This window comes from Limulus polyphemus, unplaced genomic scaffold, assembly GCF_000517525.1.
Source record: "Limulus polyphemus unplaced genomic scaffold, Limulus_polyphemus-2.1.2 Scaffold4294, whole genome shotgun sequence".
NCBI lineage: Eukaryota > Metazoa > Arthropoda > Merostomata > Xiphosura > Limulidae > Limulus > Limulus polyphemus.
The window spans coordinates 69,578-86,020 of NW_013669904.1; the positions used below are offsets into that span (position 1 = coordinate 69,578).

At 34.1% G+C, this 16,443-nt stretch overlaps 1 protein-coding gene across 2 annotated transcripts in view; it reads left to right on the forward strand.

Annotated features, from left to right (window-relative positions):
* LOC106470920 (toll-like receptor 6) overlaps positions 1–12,332 on the forward strand; it is a 55,083-nt gene extending 42,751 nt beyond the window's left edge. For both annotated transcript variants that reach the window (XM_013931497.2, XM_022399569.1), the window contains exon 2: positions 7,480–12,332. In XM_013931497.2, coding sequence (XP_013786951.1) covers positions 7,648–11,466 — 3,819 coding nt within the window. In that variant the 5' untranslated portion in view covers positions 7,480–7,647 and the 3' untranslated portion in view covers positions 11,467–12,332. The remainder of the gene's footprint in view (positions 1–7,479) is intronic.
* The last annotated feature ends 4,111 nt before the right edge of the window (positions 12,333–16,443 follow it).

Sequence of the window (16,443 nt, forward strand, 5' to 3'; positions counted from 1 at the left end):
AATTCTAAGTTACATCTGTGAATTTGCATATGATAGAAAGTGTTCGATATATGTTGCAAGTGCTTTAATTATTTTTTCGTACACTTTATAACGTGTTAGTGTATATTCTAGTTCGAAAGTTTAACCACACTAGTCTGCAATGTATACAACTTGTCTAGTAAAGTCGTTTTGTTTTCTCATTGTTCCCTAACTGTGACCTCCCAGTGGCACAGCGACATGTCTTCGGACTTAAACGCTAGAAATCGGGTTTCGATACCCATGGTGGGCAGAGCACAGATAGCCCATTGTGTAGCTTTGTGCTTAATTACAAACAAACATACCATAACTGTAAGTGGTAAGAATGTTTTCAATTGTATTCATAATAACACACTTCAAGTTCAAAACAGAGTAAAATAAAAACATTGTTATAAAACAGCACCAACAACACTCTTATCGGGAAAAGAGTGGTGTTAACCTTTGGTATATATATATTTGGTCTAAAACATAAACCATGCATTAAAATAGTACAAATGCGGATCATTATCTCTAACAGTGTCTTAATATATAAAATGTTTTATTTGATTAAGTTCATTTTATTGTTATTTGTTTACAGCACATAACACTACTTACTGTTAAGAGTGCATTTCAGGCGGTACTGAGATATCTACAGAATACAGAAAGTGTATATAAATACGTCCGTATTATTACGTATTGCGAATTTGAAATAGTCCGAAGCCGATATTTTAGTTAATTTACGCTATTTTCCAACAAGGTTGACACACACCGTCTTCGTTTTTCACACAAATACGTTTTAATATATACAATACAATTACAACAACAACTATTACGAATAATTACCACCAACAAAGTTTTCTCAACAACAATTTCATTAACTTACAGACAACATAGAATCTTCTTTTCTTGTTCAGAGTCTCCTTGATATCCAGCGAGTTAACTTGAAGTCGATGTACGTACAATTGTCGAGAAGCTAGCTAGCTTTCTCAGACACTGAATTATTGGACTGTCGAAGTAAGATAATATTTTCATAAAACCACTAATGTCCGATGAGAATCCAGTGACGTTCGAAATTTATAACTGTTCCTGGTTAAATGTCGTATATTTTTCGGTTGATAAGGGTTAGCAAAATCATGGTTTAAAGCATACACGGTTATAAAAGGTTCCTAGCAGACTTGCAAGTTTTCCCTTTTTTTTTTGGCGTGTCGCCTTTTATAGGTGCTGGAAAGATTTTCTCGAAAGTTCGGACAACAATACTGAACTATATTTAACCGGTTAAGGAAGTGGATATATTGTCGACTCTTGCATTCACTAATATTCTACAATCTTGGAGGGAGTCTCGCCATTTGTAACTAACACTGTAAGCTAGGCAGTTTTTTAATATAAACTCATTCCAAACAAACGTTGTCATTAAAATAAATATATAACAAATTCGTTATACCCAATACATATCTGACACTATAAGTTACGCATATTTTTAAATGCAAATTTAATCTAAACAACGTTCATATTAAAAATAAATACATAATAAATTCGTTACAACTCCCTCCTTAGAGAATTAAAAATTGGCTTTAAACAATTTTTAATTAAGACATTATACATATATGTGTGTATGTGTGTGTATATATATATATATATATATATATATATATCGGCCAGATCAAATTATACATAATACATTATTTAAAGGATTATACAACTTCAATAATAATTACAGTATAGAATACAACCTGTGCAGATCACCTTAACCATAAAATTATATAGTACATGAAAATAAATCAGCACAAATGTTATAAACCCTTATGGTTTGAAGATTATCCATACCATATTTTCATAATGATAAATTGCAATTTAACAGCTTTATGTTTCCTTTTCTTTCCTTTTCGTTTCTTTCTCTCTCTCTCTTTTTCTTTCTCTTTTTTTCTTTCCCTCTTCCTTTCTTTTCCTTTCTCTTACTTTCTTTCTTTCTTTTCATTTCTCTTTCTTTCTTTCTTTCTTTCTTTTCCTTTCTCTTTCTTTCTATCTTTTCCATTCTCTCTTTCTGCTTTTCTTTCTACTTTTCTTTTTCTCTCTTTCTTTGTCTTTTTCTTTCTCTGGTTAGACTTTCCGACCAACTGACAGGTATGACAAGCTTTGCAAAACTGATAAATGTCTTGCCTAATTTTGGCCAAAAGAAATATCTCATAATTTTGTCACATGTTTTGTTGGCACCTAAGTGATCTCCCATGGGGAGTTCATGGTCAACTTTCAATGTTTCAGAACGATATGCTTTGGGAACAACGATTTGATAAACAATAGCCCAGTCCTCTGAAACTGGCACATCTGGTGGTCTCCATTTCCTCTTAAGCACACCATTTTTGAAAAAATAACCATTTGGAACTTTCTCCAGTTCATCTTTATGGAGCGCATATTTAAATAGTGAAGTGATCTGCAAATGTTTTTCTTGTTCAGTGATCACTTTAATTTTAGTAAATGGAACTTCACCAGGTGAATCAGATCCTTCACGTCCATCGTTGTATTGTAAGTAGGACGATCATTCACAAGATCCCTGTCTGATCCAAAAAATGTCTGAGACAAATCTATAATATCATCCTCTGAATCCATGCTTATCATTTGTTTTTGGCTTAATTTCTTAGCCTGAGCTCGAGTCACAGAACACGAGGGAAACACATCGGAATTCTCCTCAACTACAACATCATCCTTAGATGAAACAGTGATCGGCTCATTAACCATTTTAGGTTCGGCAACAACTTTTCACCAAGCCAAATCGTTTCCCAACAATAATGATACACCCTTAATTAGCAGAGTAGGTTTTACCCCAACCACAACTGGTCCCGAAACTAGGTCTGATGCTAAATAAATGTTATGAAGAGAAACATTAACAAAGCCACCCTCAATACCCTGAGCAATAACAGACTCATCACTGGCAGAACTCGAATCTAAAGGCAATACACCTTCTAACAACAATGATTGAGTCACCCCAGTATCACGTAATACAGATTGGTATGGGATTGCCAGTGTCATTTGTCACAGACACAGAACTAATAGACACAAAAGGTCTAAATTCCTCCCGATTATATCAGCCTTTATATCAGTGGCCAAATCAACAACATCGGGTGATCTGATGAAACTACGTCCATATGTAGACATAAACGCACTGGGTGTTGCCTCCTTTTCTTTATTTTATTTTTTCAAACACCAACAATCGGACATAATATGACTAGGTTTTTTTTATAAAAATGGCAAACAGGCCTTAATGGTTTTGACGAAGTTTTAGCCCAACTGTATGAAGATTTCGAACTAGAGAAGCTGGATTTTTTAGAAGAATCCTCAACTTCAGTGGATTCAACAAGTACAGGTTTTTGTTGAAATGGTAGGAATTTCTTTTTATGAAAAGTTGTTTTATATGTTAAAGTGTAATCATCTGCAAGAGTGACTGCTTCCTGTAATGTTTCAACTTTCTTTTCATCCAAGTCAGTTTTGAGGTCGTCACGTGCACAACGTTTAAATTTCTTAATTAGACATAACTGTCTTAGTTTGTCAAAACTATCGCCAATATGCATCGAATTGCACCATCGATCAAAATAAGCCTCTTTTTCGTGGGCAAATTCCATATAAGTTTGATTATCTTGTTTGCGATAACCTCTAAACTTTTGGCGATAAGCCTCTGGTACTAACTTGTATGCTTTGAGAATAGCTGCTTTAACCTTATCATAATTCGTACAATCTTCTAAAGAGAGCGCAGCATAAGCTTCTTGTGCTTTACCAGTTAAGACACTTTGTAATAATAATGAACATTTTTCGGTGGGCCATTCCATTGTTTGTGCAACCTTCTCAAAATGTTGGAAATATTTAGCAACTGGATTTTCATTAAATGGTGAAACTTTAACATATCGATTAAGTTCAAAGTTTACATTTTGCTTTGGTCGATCAATGTTGAGTCTTATTACCATTTCTTTCAGCCTAATTTCTTTTTCGGCCTCAGTCCGAGCTCGTTGGTTCTCGGCTTCAGTACGAATTTGTTCGAACTCCATTTGTTTGAGTTTTAGCTGGATCTCTAATTCATCTTTATCACTCAACCCAGATTGGCTAGTAGGGACACTAGAGTATTCCTCAAATGCTTCCTCAGGCAATAAATCATCATCTACTAGTATTTCAATAATATGCATTTTTAGTTCATTTTTTCTCATTGACCTTTGAACTTCTAGTTCTAAAACTTTAGCAATTTCGAGCAATTCATTTTTGTTATATTTTTCTAATTGTTCTAGGGAAGGGGATACAAGAAAAACTTGATAACCCGACATGATCAAATCTTGTTGGCACTGATCAATATAAATTCAATTATGATTTAAATTATAATTTAGACTGAATTTTGTCTCTGACTCAAATCCCGGACGAGCTCCCAATTTATTATATTACGTATTGCGAATTTGAAATAGTCTGAAGCCGATATTTTAGTTAATTTACGCTATTTGCCAACAAGGTTGACACACACCGTCTTCGTTTTTCACACAAGTACGTTTTAATATACATATACAACAGCACAATTTACAACAACAATTATTACGAATATTTACCACCAACAAAATTTTATAAACAATTTCACTAACTTACAAACAACATAGAATCTTCTTTCTAGTTCAGAGGCTTGTTTGTTTGTAATTAACCCCAAGATATACAATGGGCTATCTGTGCTCTGCCAACCACGGGTATCGAAACCCAGATTATAGCGTTGTAAGTCCGCAGACATGCCGCTGTGCCAATGGGGGGCCTTGTTCAGAGTCTCCTTGATATCCAGCGAGTTAATTTGAAGTCGATGTACGCACAACTGCCGAGAAGCTAGCTAACTTTGTCAAACACTGAATTGTTGGACCTTCGATGTAAGATAATATTTTCATAAAACCACTAATGTCCGATGAGAATTCAGTAATGCTTTCGGAAAGATATTAACGTTCGATGAGAATCCTCTGACGTTCGAAATTTATAACTGTTCCTGGTTAAATGTCGTATATTTTCCGGTTGATAAGGGTTAGCAAAATCACGGTTATAACAGGTTCCTAGCAGACCTTATAAGTTCTCTCTTTTTTGGGGGGATGGGCACGTCGACTTTTATAGGCGCTGGAAATTTTTTCGAAAGTTCGGACAACAATACTGAACTGTATTTAACCGGTTACGGAAGTGGATATATTGTCGATTCTTGCGTTCAAGAATATTCTGCAATCTTGGAGAATTGGCGGGAGTTTCGCCATACGTAACTAACACTGTAAGCTAGGTACGTTTTTAAATATAAATTCATTCCAAATAAACGTTGTCGTTAATATAAATATATAACAAATTCATTATACGCAATACATATCTGACATTATAAGCTACGCATATTTTTAAATACACATTTAATATAAACAACGTTCATATTAAAAATAAATACATAACAATAAATTTGTTACAGTATTCTTAGATTTCTCAGCATCACTTGAAACCTTAGATCGGTGATTCAAGAAAGTTAGATACTGGTCACTTTTTCCACAGTTTATTAGTCTTAGATCTTGGAAGTAGGTTTCAGGACAATGATGTTAAAGAATATCGCTTTCTGTGCAGAAAAGTATTCGGTGGCTTCATTCTTTCAGATCATATTCTGACTTTCTCCTGTTCTCGAACATTTTTGATCACTGTTTCAATTGTATTGTTGAAAAAATTCGGTCCATTTTTCATAATTGCCCTTGAAGCTTTTACACTGCCAGCGGCTGGCTTCGGTTGCTCTACCTGTATTGCTATTTTCAGCATTAACTTAGATAAAAGGCAGATAACGTTGATAAATAAAAAATCAGAAGTTGTTATAAGAACTGATTAACATCTTTATTTTAAAACTGTGTTTTCTCGTAGTTGTAAAACCAGATAAAGCCCTTGCGGCGGCGGACACTGCTAACTGCATTACATCCGGTGCACCAAAATGATTGGGACTGACACTCCATTCCCCAGTGTGCGGCACTACTGTTTATTACATATGCGGCCGTACCTTTGTTAGGTACAAGATCTCTAATAACATACGCGTCGTACAAAAACGTATAAACAAAACTACCGTTGATATTGCAATTTATCCAGCTAATTACTGCTGGAGTTTTCCTATGTAATTTACATAGAAAATGAACGAATTCACTAATTTTTTAGTTCATTACACGGAGTGTTGTGACAAGCAAAATCAAAATTACTCTATGATTTAATATGTGAACACAAATGTTAGTGAATGATATCTAAACAAGTAGGTAATTTGAACGTTAAATGTTGTTTATATTAAAAATATTTTGTTTTCACTTATATCTGGATTATATTTTAACTTAAGATTGACCAAATGATAAATTTTACTTCTAAAGATTGATCATGGATGAAATAGTATTTGGACTTTCTGTTATTGTACAGTGCTACCACCTGTGCTACAATTAAACTGTCCTTAGCCTACTTTAAAAGACGTGAGGATGTTTGTTGTGAAAGATGTTTTCCATCTGGTTTTAATGAATACCACATAATTCACTCGTATGTATTGCGTGACGCTATAAATGAAGTTGTTGTTTCATGGCAGAGCAAGCATTCTTCATTAGATCCATGTAGATTGTAGACCATAATATTAAGAAGTTTCAAATTGGAAGCAGTTTATGTATTAGAGATTGTGAATTTCGTTGTTGGCCTTTAAATCTGTCTTCGATGAGATACGATTAAATCTTTTTTTTTTAAATCATACTAGGAACATTTTCCATCACATGAGGAAATTATACATTAAAACTGGATAAGCAAGTGCCACAACCTTGAAACTTAACTCTTCAAACTGCGGTTGACATCATATGATGTTAGCGATTGCGGTTGACGTCATGTGATGCAAGCATTTTGCGCGCAACATTTTGAATGACCCGCTGCAAAAATTCGCGAAACTTTGCGCATGGTATGGTGTGGTAGGCAGATTTACACATGCCGCAAACGAAGAGTTAATAAAGTAAATAGGAACTTTAAACCTTCAGATATCCTTAAAAAGCGCGTATCAGTGTAATTATACAACCCGAAATGAAAATAACAGCAAAAACAAACCGAATATAATGCTTTATTTTTTAATTAGAGAGTTTACGTCATATCTTGGATAAAAATCATTTATGGTGAAAAATAAACTAAAAAAATTGGAAGCACTGGTTAGTGTTTATATAGCATAGGTAATTTCTTAGTTAGATCATAAGCAAGTGAGCGAACATCCTGTTGGAAAATTTTAATTGAAAGTTTGAATTAAGAAAGTAATTGCTACGATTCCGCGTTCGTTTAAAATATTAATTTCTATTCAGTGTTTTACATTACTAATGTGGTTTTACTATTAAATATTATGTTGACTTTGCCATTGAGTAAGTATTTTTTTTCGTACGAGATACATTATTACCGAATTTTTAAATATATATATATTATAGAAGGAAGTAATGTTTATTGTGAACATAATTCTTTTCATGACAGGTTTCTGACGTAGAGTCCTGACGGTGAAGAAACAGAGTACCAGAATACTCTTCCTCTACCCAGTTACAGATTATTGTGTGGTTGTTTCGATGAGAATATGGTGTTTGAAACTGGACAGAAAAATTGGCACATCTATAGTGGACAGAGACTATTTTCCTGAGTCATCTTATGCGTGTTTATGAAACAGTGTCGAAATACGGAAGTTATGTGGTCCGTCCTGATTCTGTTATTGGAAGTTTACCAAAAGGCCAAGATATGAAGTGGGAGAACAAAGTACCGGAACACTTCTGTAGAAAATATTTGCGTTTATCTAGGTTGGACATTTCTGTAATATCTATGTACCACTCAACGGTGAATAACCAGTTTTCGTCATTAGTCAAGATATTACTTACAAAATGTTTGATTCAGCCTTCGACATTGCTGGTTGTAGTGTTTTTTACCATTCTGGTTAGTACCACTGCTCGTCATTACGTTGCTCCAGAAGACTGTATTTGGAAAACACTGAATACTGGTGAAGATGAGGTGCGGTTAACGTGTAACGTAATGGCTCTTAAAAGTGGTAAACAAAGTACAAATTTTAGCTTAATCCAGAAAGATCATACTACGAGTTTACACCTTATCTGTGATCAAGTGCTTGTCGAAAGTCATTTAAGTAACAAAACATTCAGTAATCTGCAACACCTAAGATCTTTATACATAGCTCACTGTAAACTTCCTTTTTTACCCAGCCGAGTTTTCCATGGTTTACACCAACTGAAAAACTTAACTCTTCATAGCCATAATGATAAGTGGAGCTCATTTTCCTTAAAATTAGAACGTGAAAGTTTATCATCTCTAAAAAACCTCGAGGTTTTAAATTTAGGATTCAATAATATCGCTGAACTTCCAAGGTCTTTGTTTTGTGAGCTGTCCAATTTGAAAGAACTTAATCTTACGCATAATAGATTGCAAGATCTAACTGTTTTAGTGGAGCAGCAACCTAATAGTTGTGGTAAAGAGCTTACAAAGCTCGATATATCTTTTAATAATCTGCAGAAACTCGACAGGAACTCTTTTGCAACATTTACTAAGCTTATTGAGATGAATCTTCAAAAAAATCAGTTATCGCAGATCGAAGCCGATACGTTGAAAGAAGTCACAAATCTTCAGATTCTTGACTTGTCAAGCAATCAGTTGGCTAGCGTTCCTCCAAGTTTATTTCACAATGTTGGAGAACTGCGAGCCCTATACCTTCAGAACAACTCTCTTGGATTGTTGTCTTCTCAACAGTTCAGTGGTTTGCAGCAGATTTTGGTCTTGAATCTTAGCAGGAATGCCATATCCAGCGAATGGGTGACTCCGGAGACGTTAGCTGATCTTATCAGACTTGTTGTCCTTGATATGAGTCATAATCTCCTGGGATTTATTAATTCCTCAACTTTTCAGTCACAGTATAGTCTACAAATGCTTTTTCTGAGTCATAACAGAATTACAGAGATAACAGATAATGCCTTTGCTTCCTTATATAATCTACATACACTAGATCTCAGTTACAATTTGCTTAAATACATTGATGTTCACACGCTGAATGGCCTTTACGTTCTCAGTTTTTTGTCTTTAGAAATGAACCGCATAGATAGTATTCATTCAGAAGGAATGAAAAACTGTAGCAACCTTCAAGATTTGAAGTTAGGCGGAAATCGTCTAGATTCAACACCTAAAGCACTGACTATTTTACAATTTCTCAAAAGTCTTGATCTCTCAGATAATCTGTTGACTAGTTTAATGAACGCAACATTTGTAGGGTTAAAACAGCTAAATAAGCTTAGTCTTCAGAAGAATCAGGTTGGGAACCTTACCAGAGGGATTTTCCGAGATCTCCCATCGTTGACATATCTGGACCTTTCCAGTAACGTTATTCAACGGTTAGAGCATGGAATGTTAGAAGAAGCACCTAGGATAGAAGTCTTGCTTTTGAACGACAATCTTCTCACTGACATCAATGGTTTGTTCATGAATCTACACAGTCTTCGGTTCTTAAATGTTTCCCGAAATCAGATCAAGTGGTTCGATTATGCCCTAATACCTGCTGAACTAAGAACGTTTGACATTCATGACAATCAGGTGGATTTTCTAGGCAATTACTTTGAGTTGGAATCAGCTTTGAAACTAAAATACCTTGATGCTTCGTTCAATATCATTACAGAAGTTAATCCTGCTTCGTTTCCAAATAGCATTCGATATTTACGGCTTAACAGTAACAGAATAAAAGTGATTCATCCTTTTGTGTTCATGGGAAAAGAAAACCTAACTAATGTTGATCTGTCAAACAATTCTCTCCAGGTAGTGGACATAAACAGTTTTCGTTTGAATAGCTTTCCCTCAAATAAGACACTTCCTCAATTACGTGTGTCTGGTAACCCATTTTTCTGTGACTGTACCATGGAGTGGTTGCAGCGAATTAACAGCTTGCACAAGACAAGACAGTATCCACGGGTTGAAGACTTAGACAAAGTTATGTGCCAATTACCCTTCAAACGGCAGACCATTTCCATTAGTCTCTCCAAAACAACACCACAAGATTTCCTGTGTCAATATCAAAGCCATTGCTTTGCACTGTGTCATTGCTGTGAGTTTGATGCTTGTGACTGTGAAATGGTGTGTCCAGAAAACTGTACATGCTACTCAGACCAAACTTGGAATACGAATATCGTGGACTGCAGCTCTAGTAGCTATAATCGAATGCCACAGAGAATCCCAATGGATGTGACTGATCTTTATCTTGATGGCACAGACATGTCTCATCTCTCGAGTCACTCTTTTATTGGTCGAAAAAACATGAAAATTCTTTATCTTAACAACAGTAATATTCACGTAATTCATAACCGGACATTTAATGGGCTTTTAATACTTGAAATACTTCACTTGGAGCACAACCAGTTGAGTGCTCTTCAAGGCTTTGAATTCCAGAACCTTAGCATGTTGCGAGAGCTTCATTTGTCGCACAATCATGTTCGAACAATTCATAATGTAACATTCGTTCACCTTATACACTTGGAGTACTTATTCTTAGACAATAATTACATTACACATTTTCAGGTGTGGACACTTGAGCTTAATCCCAATCTCAAGGTCTTTTCCCTTGGTCATAACAGTTGGACATGTGACTGTGACTTTTTGGCTGCGTTTCAGGATTGGCTATTCTTACACAGAGAAAAGGTATATGATATTGCAAGTATCCGGTGTTATGAAAATACCACTGCAGGGCCCTTCATTTTAACATTCAACGTTTCTGCTTGTGGAAATTTAACAACTATAACGATTTTCCAAGCTGCCTTCACGGTACATGATTACATGCCTTTCATAATTGTGGGCTGTATTGTATTTCTATTTTTAGTGATAATAATGGTGTTACTGTGTATATACAGGCAGGAAATCAAAATCTGGTTCTATACCAAATATGGCATTCGACTGTTTCATAAGAATCATTACACGCCAGAAGCTGAGAAGCTTTTCGACGCCTTTGTATCCTACTGTAAAAAAGACGAAGCTTTTGTGGCACAAATACTGGCTCCAGAGCTCGAATGTGCAAGCCCACAGCAGAGATTATGTCTGCGTTACCGTGATCTTCCCATGGTCGGATATGTGGCAGAAGCTATCACGGAAGCCATCGAGTGCAGTCACAGAACTGTGGTTGTGCTCTCGGAGCAATTCCTCAAAAATGAATGGTGTCGTTTTGAACTGAAGTCTGCTCAGCACGAAGCTAGGTGTAATCGACACCATCGCCTGGTGGTTGTGCTTCTAGACAACACTTCGTTCAAGCACATGGACGCTGATACGCGCTCGTGTCTAAGGTCAGCAGTAGTTGTTCGTTGGGGAGAGAAGAGGTTTTGGGAAAAACTGAGGTATTCTCTTCCGGATGGACGAGGTAGTAGCAAACACATCACGTGCCCGGAAACTCAACTAGAGGAGCGTGGCTTGCCCGGAAATTCTGTAAAACTGGTTTAACTGGTTTTGTGTTTTCAGTATTTTGCGAAGATTCAGAACTGGAACGCATCTGATGTTTGCATATGTGATAGACAAGATTTACTAAGTTCAATAAATGATCATCTGTGAAGACTTAAGAAATATAACTTTCGTGATAAATTAATTTCATACTTTAGAACATCACTGAAGAGATGAAATTAGCACGAATCACTCGATATCGAGTAAATGTTCATATATTGTAGTTATTGATATTAGTAACTCGTTTATGCAATCTTATTGAAAGGCTAGTAGGTGATCACAGATCGAAAAACGGGGTAACTCGAAAACATCAGGTAGTTAATTTGATTTGTCATAAAAAGAAATATTTATTTAGTAGCAATTTGACGGTGTAGTTCTGTACTGCTTTCTTCAGAATACCCCAATACTAAAAATCTGATACTGTTTTTTATGTAAAACAAGTGATATTATAAATAAAATAATTAACTTTAGTATACATTTTGCTTTTATCAAATTTACATTTTTGCGTATTATATGCATCTCCCAGATGAAGCCATAGTAATCAACACAAACTCTGCCTCTTTCTACCTTGTGAATTATCAAAGATGATGTAGTTTTAACTTAGTTACTTCTTTCTGAAAATACACTATATTCTTGTTTACGTCTAAGAATGATTTATTTTGTATGCACAGAAAGTATGGTTACTTAACAATATATGTTATGTTCGTTGAAATTAAGGGGCTGTGAAGCTGTAGAAAACAGTACAAGACCTACTTTTTGTATAACACGTCTTATGTGAATACAGTTGACCAACACACCTTGCTTTAGCTGACCACTGTCCAATTCTATGACTTGTAATTATTTGGTGAATAAATGTTCTACCTAGTGAATTGTGTTAAACGTTTTTCTATTGGGTTTTACAGTGATGTTACATAATAATATATTTTCATTTGATACAGGCAAGATTATATAAAAATAAAACTTAACATGATGCACTTTTTTTTCTTTATTTTTGGTAATTAATGTGTTGCATTATACAGACTTACCTTTTAAGCTGGATTTATAGGGGTAAATTAGTTACTTTTGTGAGTACTCAAACAGAATTTCGTTTAATCCCTGACATAACACATCACAATATGTGTATTTTTTTTTGTTTAACAACAAAACTCACTGTTGTATGTCAGTATCACCTTTCTATAAAATGTGTTTCTGTCAGCCGTGTCTGTTATTAAACGCAAAGCTACACAAAGGACTATATGTGTCCTTCCTGCCGCGGGTATCGAAACCTGAATTTTAGCTTTGTAAGCTGTGAGACTGGTTAAATGCCCAACCCTGAATAATACCATATTTTTGTTATATTTATATTGTTGTAATCTTCAGGTTAGAATGTGAACTGACGATCGAATTTCGGGAATTCCAAAACTACACTTTTATGTAAGTTATATATTTTTTATTTTATTTAATTTTGAGCTATAGAATCACTTTCTTAAAACTTGTGTAACCGTAGAAAATGAAAATCTAAGGGAAATCTTATTTGATATGTGTAAATGCGATTTTTATTTATATCAAGATACAGATTTATGTTTTTTTTACAAAGGTTAAGTCGTTGATGTGCAAATTTTTGCCCATTTTCATTCGCTTCTGATTAATAGTAAGCGGTAGAACTCTAAAATATTTGTTACCACTTGTTAACTTGGAAAATTTCACTCGAGAAATAAGATAATTATATATAAATCGTCTGAGATAAACATAAAGTAGGTGCAGGATAAAATTAGGAATCTTGGTTTAAGTAAGATGATTTACCTTTTGTTTTATGCAATGGGTAATTTCGAAGTATTTTGTGGTCTAGTCGTTATTGAACAATGTGTTTATCTATATAATATTATGTATATACTTAAGGAGTGAGTTTGTTAAAAGTAAATATGGAATTATTTGCATATTCAAAATAGTTTTAATATAATGTACTCAGCTCTCTGTATTTATCCAATTAGTAGTATTAATGGAATCGTTTTGGTCTGGCACAAAACTGAATTTAAAAGAATAGCTTAAAAAATCGAGGTATTTATCGACTGTATTATAAATAGTTTAAGAATAGTTTTGAACATTCACTGTTTAACGAGGTGTTTATAATAAGATGCCTTTGGAGCAGCGACTATTGACAAGAAGAATGAGATATTTGAAATGCTGTTTTCTTTATGCATATGTAACATCAGTAGTTATTAACTGATCAAAAAAAAACATCCGTTCCATCCTATTTTTACGACGTGAAAGATCGGTTTTGAACGACAACGTATATATGTGTACAATAAGAATAGTTTCTTATCCAAATAATTACGAAGATTTAACTAAATTAAACTATTAAAATACATACTAACACATGAAGTATTAAGTAAAACGCACCAATACGGTTGAATCTAAGTGGATTTGTTGTTTGAAGTAACTGCTTTAGGAGGCAGTTCAGTATTTTTAGTTTTTTTTAAAAGATACGGCTAACAAACAATGCATTACGAATATATATTCCTCTCTATCGAAAGTGCTTAGTTCTAGTTTATAGTTTCCAAAATAATTATATTCTGGAATTTAGCTTTGATTTTACAATTCTTTTGTTCTGATGAAAGTTCGTCACTGCATTAATGTTTCACCATTTTTCAATAGACTACTGACCACAAGTTTTCTATTTTTTAACAAATACCGGTCAATTAGTGGTCTGCATGCCGCTCCAGCTGTTACGTTTTTTATATATATTTTCCACAATTTATTCTCTACTGTGTTCGTTGAAAATAGTAAGGACTACAGTTTTTAAAACTTTATGTAGTCTAATATCAAATATATAGAATGCAGATTCTTTCTGTGTGGTCCCAGTAGTACAGATGTTTTAAAGGATTGAGGCTATGACAGCTGGGAAAATGAAGCACAGATAACAGCTGGATGAACAAACACAAACCACCATCTAATTTGGATTTGAACTATAGTGCATTAAAATCTGAATATACAAAATGTATAGTTGAAATTGCTTTAAGAAGGTAATAAGTGATCAGTATTTCAACCAAACGACCTTTGTTGGAACCTCATCCGTGAATATCGATTGGTCAAACTTTGACCACTTAATTCTGTTTTCAGATATTTCAACCGTTTAAATATATTTTCGGATTTCTTTGTAATTTAAATGTCAATAGCAGAGAAAATATATCGAGTCAAATATAGCATTACAATTGTCTCTGGATGTGAGAACTGTATAATAATGACAATTGAAACGAAGCGATGGTAAGTTTAACAACTGTTATGGTGTGAACTGTTTCGCTGATTATAGGTGATTATACTTTATTACATTCCTCATAAAAATAATTTAGTGTTAAAAATACAGTAAGTCTAATACACTGGATTATTGTACTATGACACATATAATTGTTTATAATATGTAGTTACTAAATTGTTGTTTCTGTCTGTGACTTGATGATCAATAAAAACTGAAACATTTATGATGTAACATTAAATTACAATGGAAGTTTCTACACTGTATACTAACGTATCATTGATGTCACCAGTTGAAGTTTGAAGAAGATAAATAAAAGATTGTGAATTTAAAACCCTGCAAATAGGGATCATAAAAAGTAAGCAAACGAGGCTGAAAATACGGTATTCGACTCCAAATGTAATTCTAGGTAACAGCATGGAACCAAAATAGGGGTTTGTATTTTGAGTAAATAATGTCTACCGTATCTTCAGCCTTGTTTGCTTACTTTTTACGATCCCTATTTGTAGGTTTTGAACAAAAAATTCCTGTTTTTAATTATCGTGTTTGTTGGCTTTTTTATGCTCAACTATGAACAAATGAGTACTTGATATAGTGTAATGATAATAAACATAACTAGTAGCTAGCTTATACGGTTCATGATGATTTACTGTGGCTATTGATTATTCGATTGCATTAGTTTGAGATGTAAAATGTTAAGCTACAGCTGGAGATTGTCATGGAGATTTGTTTGAGAATATAGTGATTATTTACATATGCTGTGCAATTAAATTCTCTATATATAATGGGCAAAAAATATGCCTTGACTAAAACACAACTCCCACTAATCGCATATAAAATTTTACCAGTAGAAAAGCAGCCTTTTCAAGTATAACACACACATCTAAAACATCGCTTTAATTAAATTTTCGTGTCTTTTAAAGTAATTATCCTACGAATGTGTGTAATAAAATTTAATATTATGTGTATTTATTTTTTTGTAGTCCACTTCATATACAGTATAGGGTTGGTTCCTTAAAAACACAGATTGTTTAGTATACAAATCATTGAGTATCTACATGTTACAGTCACTAATGTTCATCTGTTATTGGCTGGTAATTCCTGTTTCACCCTGTACTTAAGTTATTTAAAGGAACACCAAATATTTGTAAGAAAGCTAAATTCAAGGGGTAATGATAACATCGTTTACACTAAATTTATGATGTTTTTAGCTTATGTAAAACATAGAAGAAGCAAATTCACTTTTCAAAACCCTTTCGGTTTGGGTGCAACAAACCAAGCCGTTTTTATTGAGGACTGGCAAAATAATAATAATGATTATAATAAGAAGAATTACAAACTGTCCATTTTGACGAATTCTATTCTCAATGTAAGTCTAACGCGTGTGCTTTTTTTCAGCATCTTTATATGTATACAGCCTTAGCAGTAAATAGTAAAGGTTTTACAGTGTTGTTCGAACTGAATCTTAACTGTTTAAGGTGCTTTTCCCCGAACGTTGTATTAGTGTTTTGTACAATTCCTTGCGATCCCTATTATGAATAACCATCGTGGTCCATGATAGTGTATACTAACGAAACAGTGACTTTAACAGTATATACTAATGAAATACTGGCGATGCCAGATAAAGTTTCTACAGGGTATACTAACGAAACATTGATGTTCGCCAGTTGAAGTTTTTACAGCGTATAATAACGGAACACTCGTGTCTCCAGTTAAAGTTTCTACAGCATATACTAACGGAACACTGA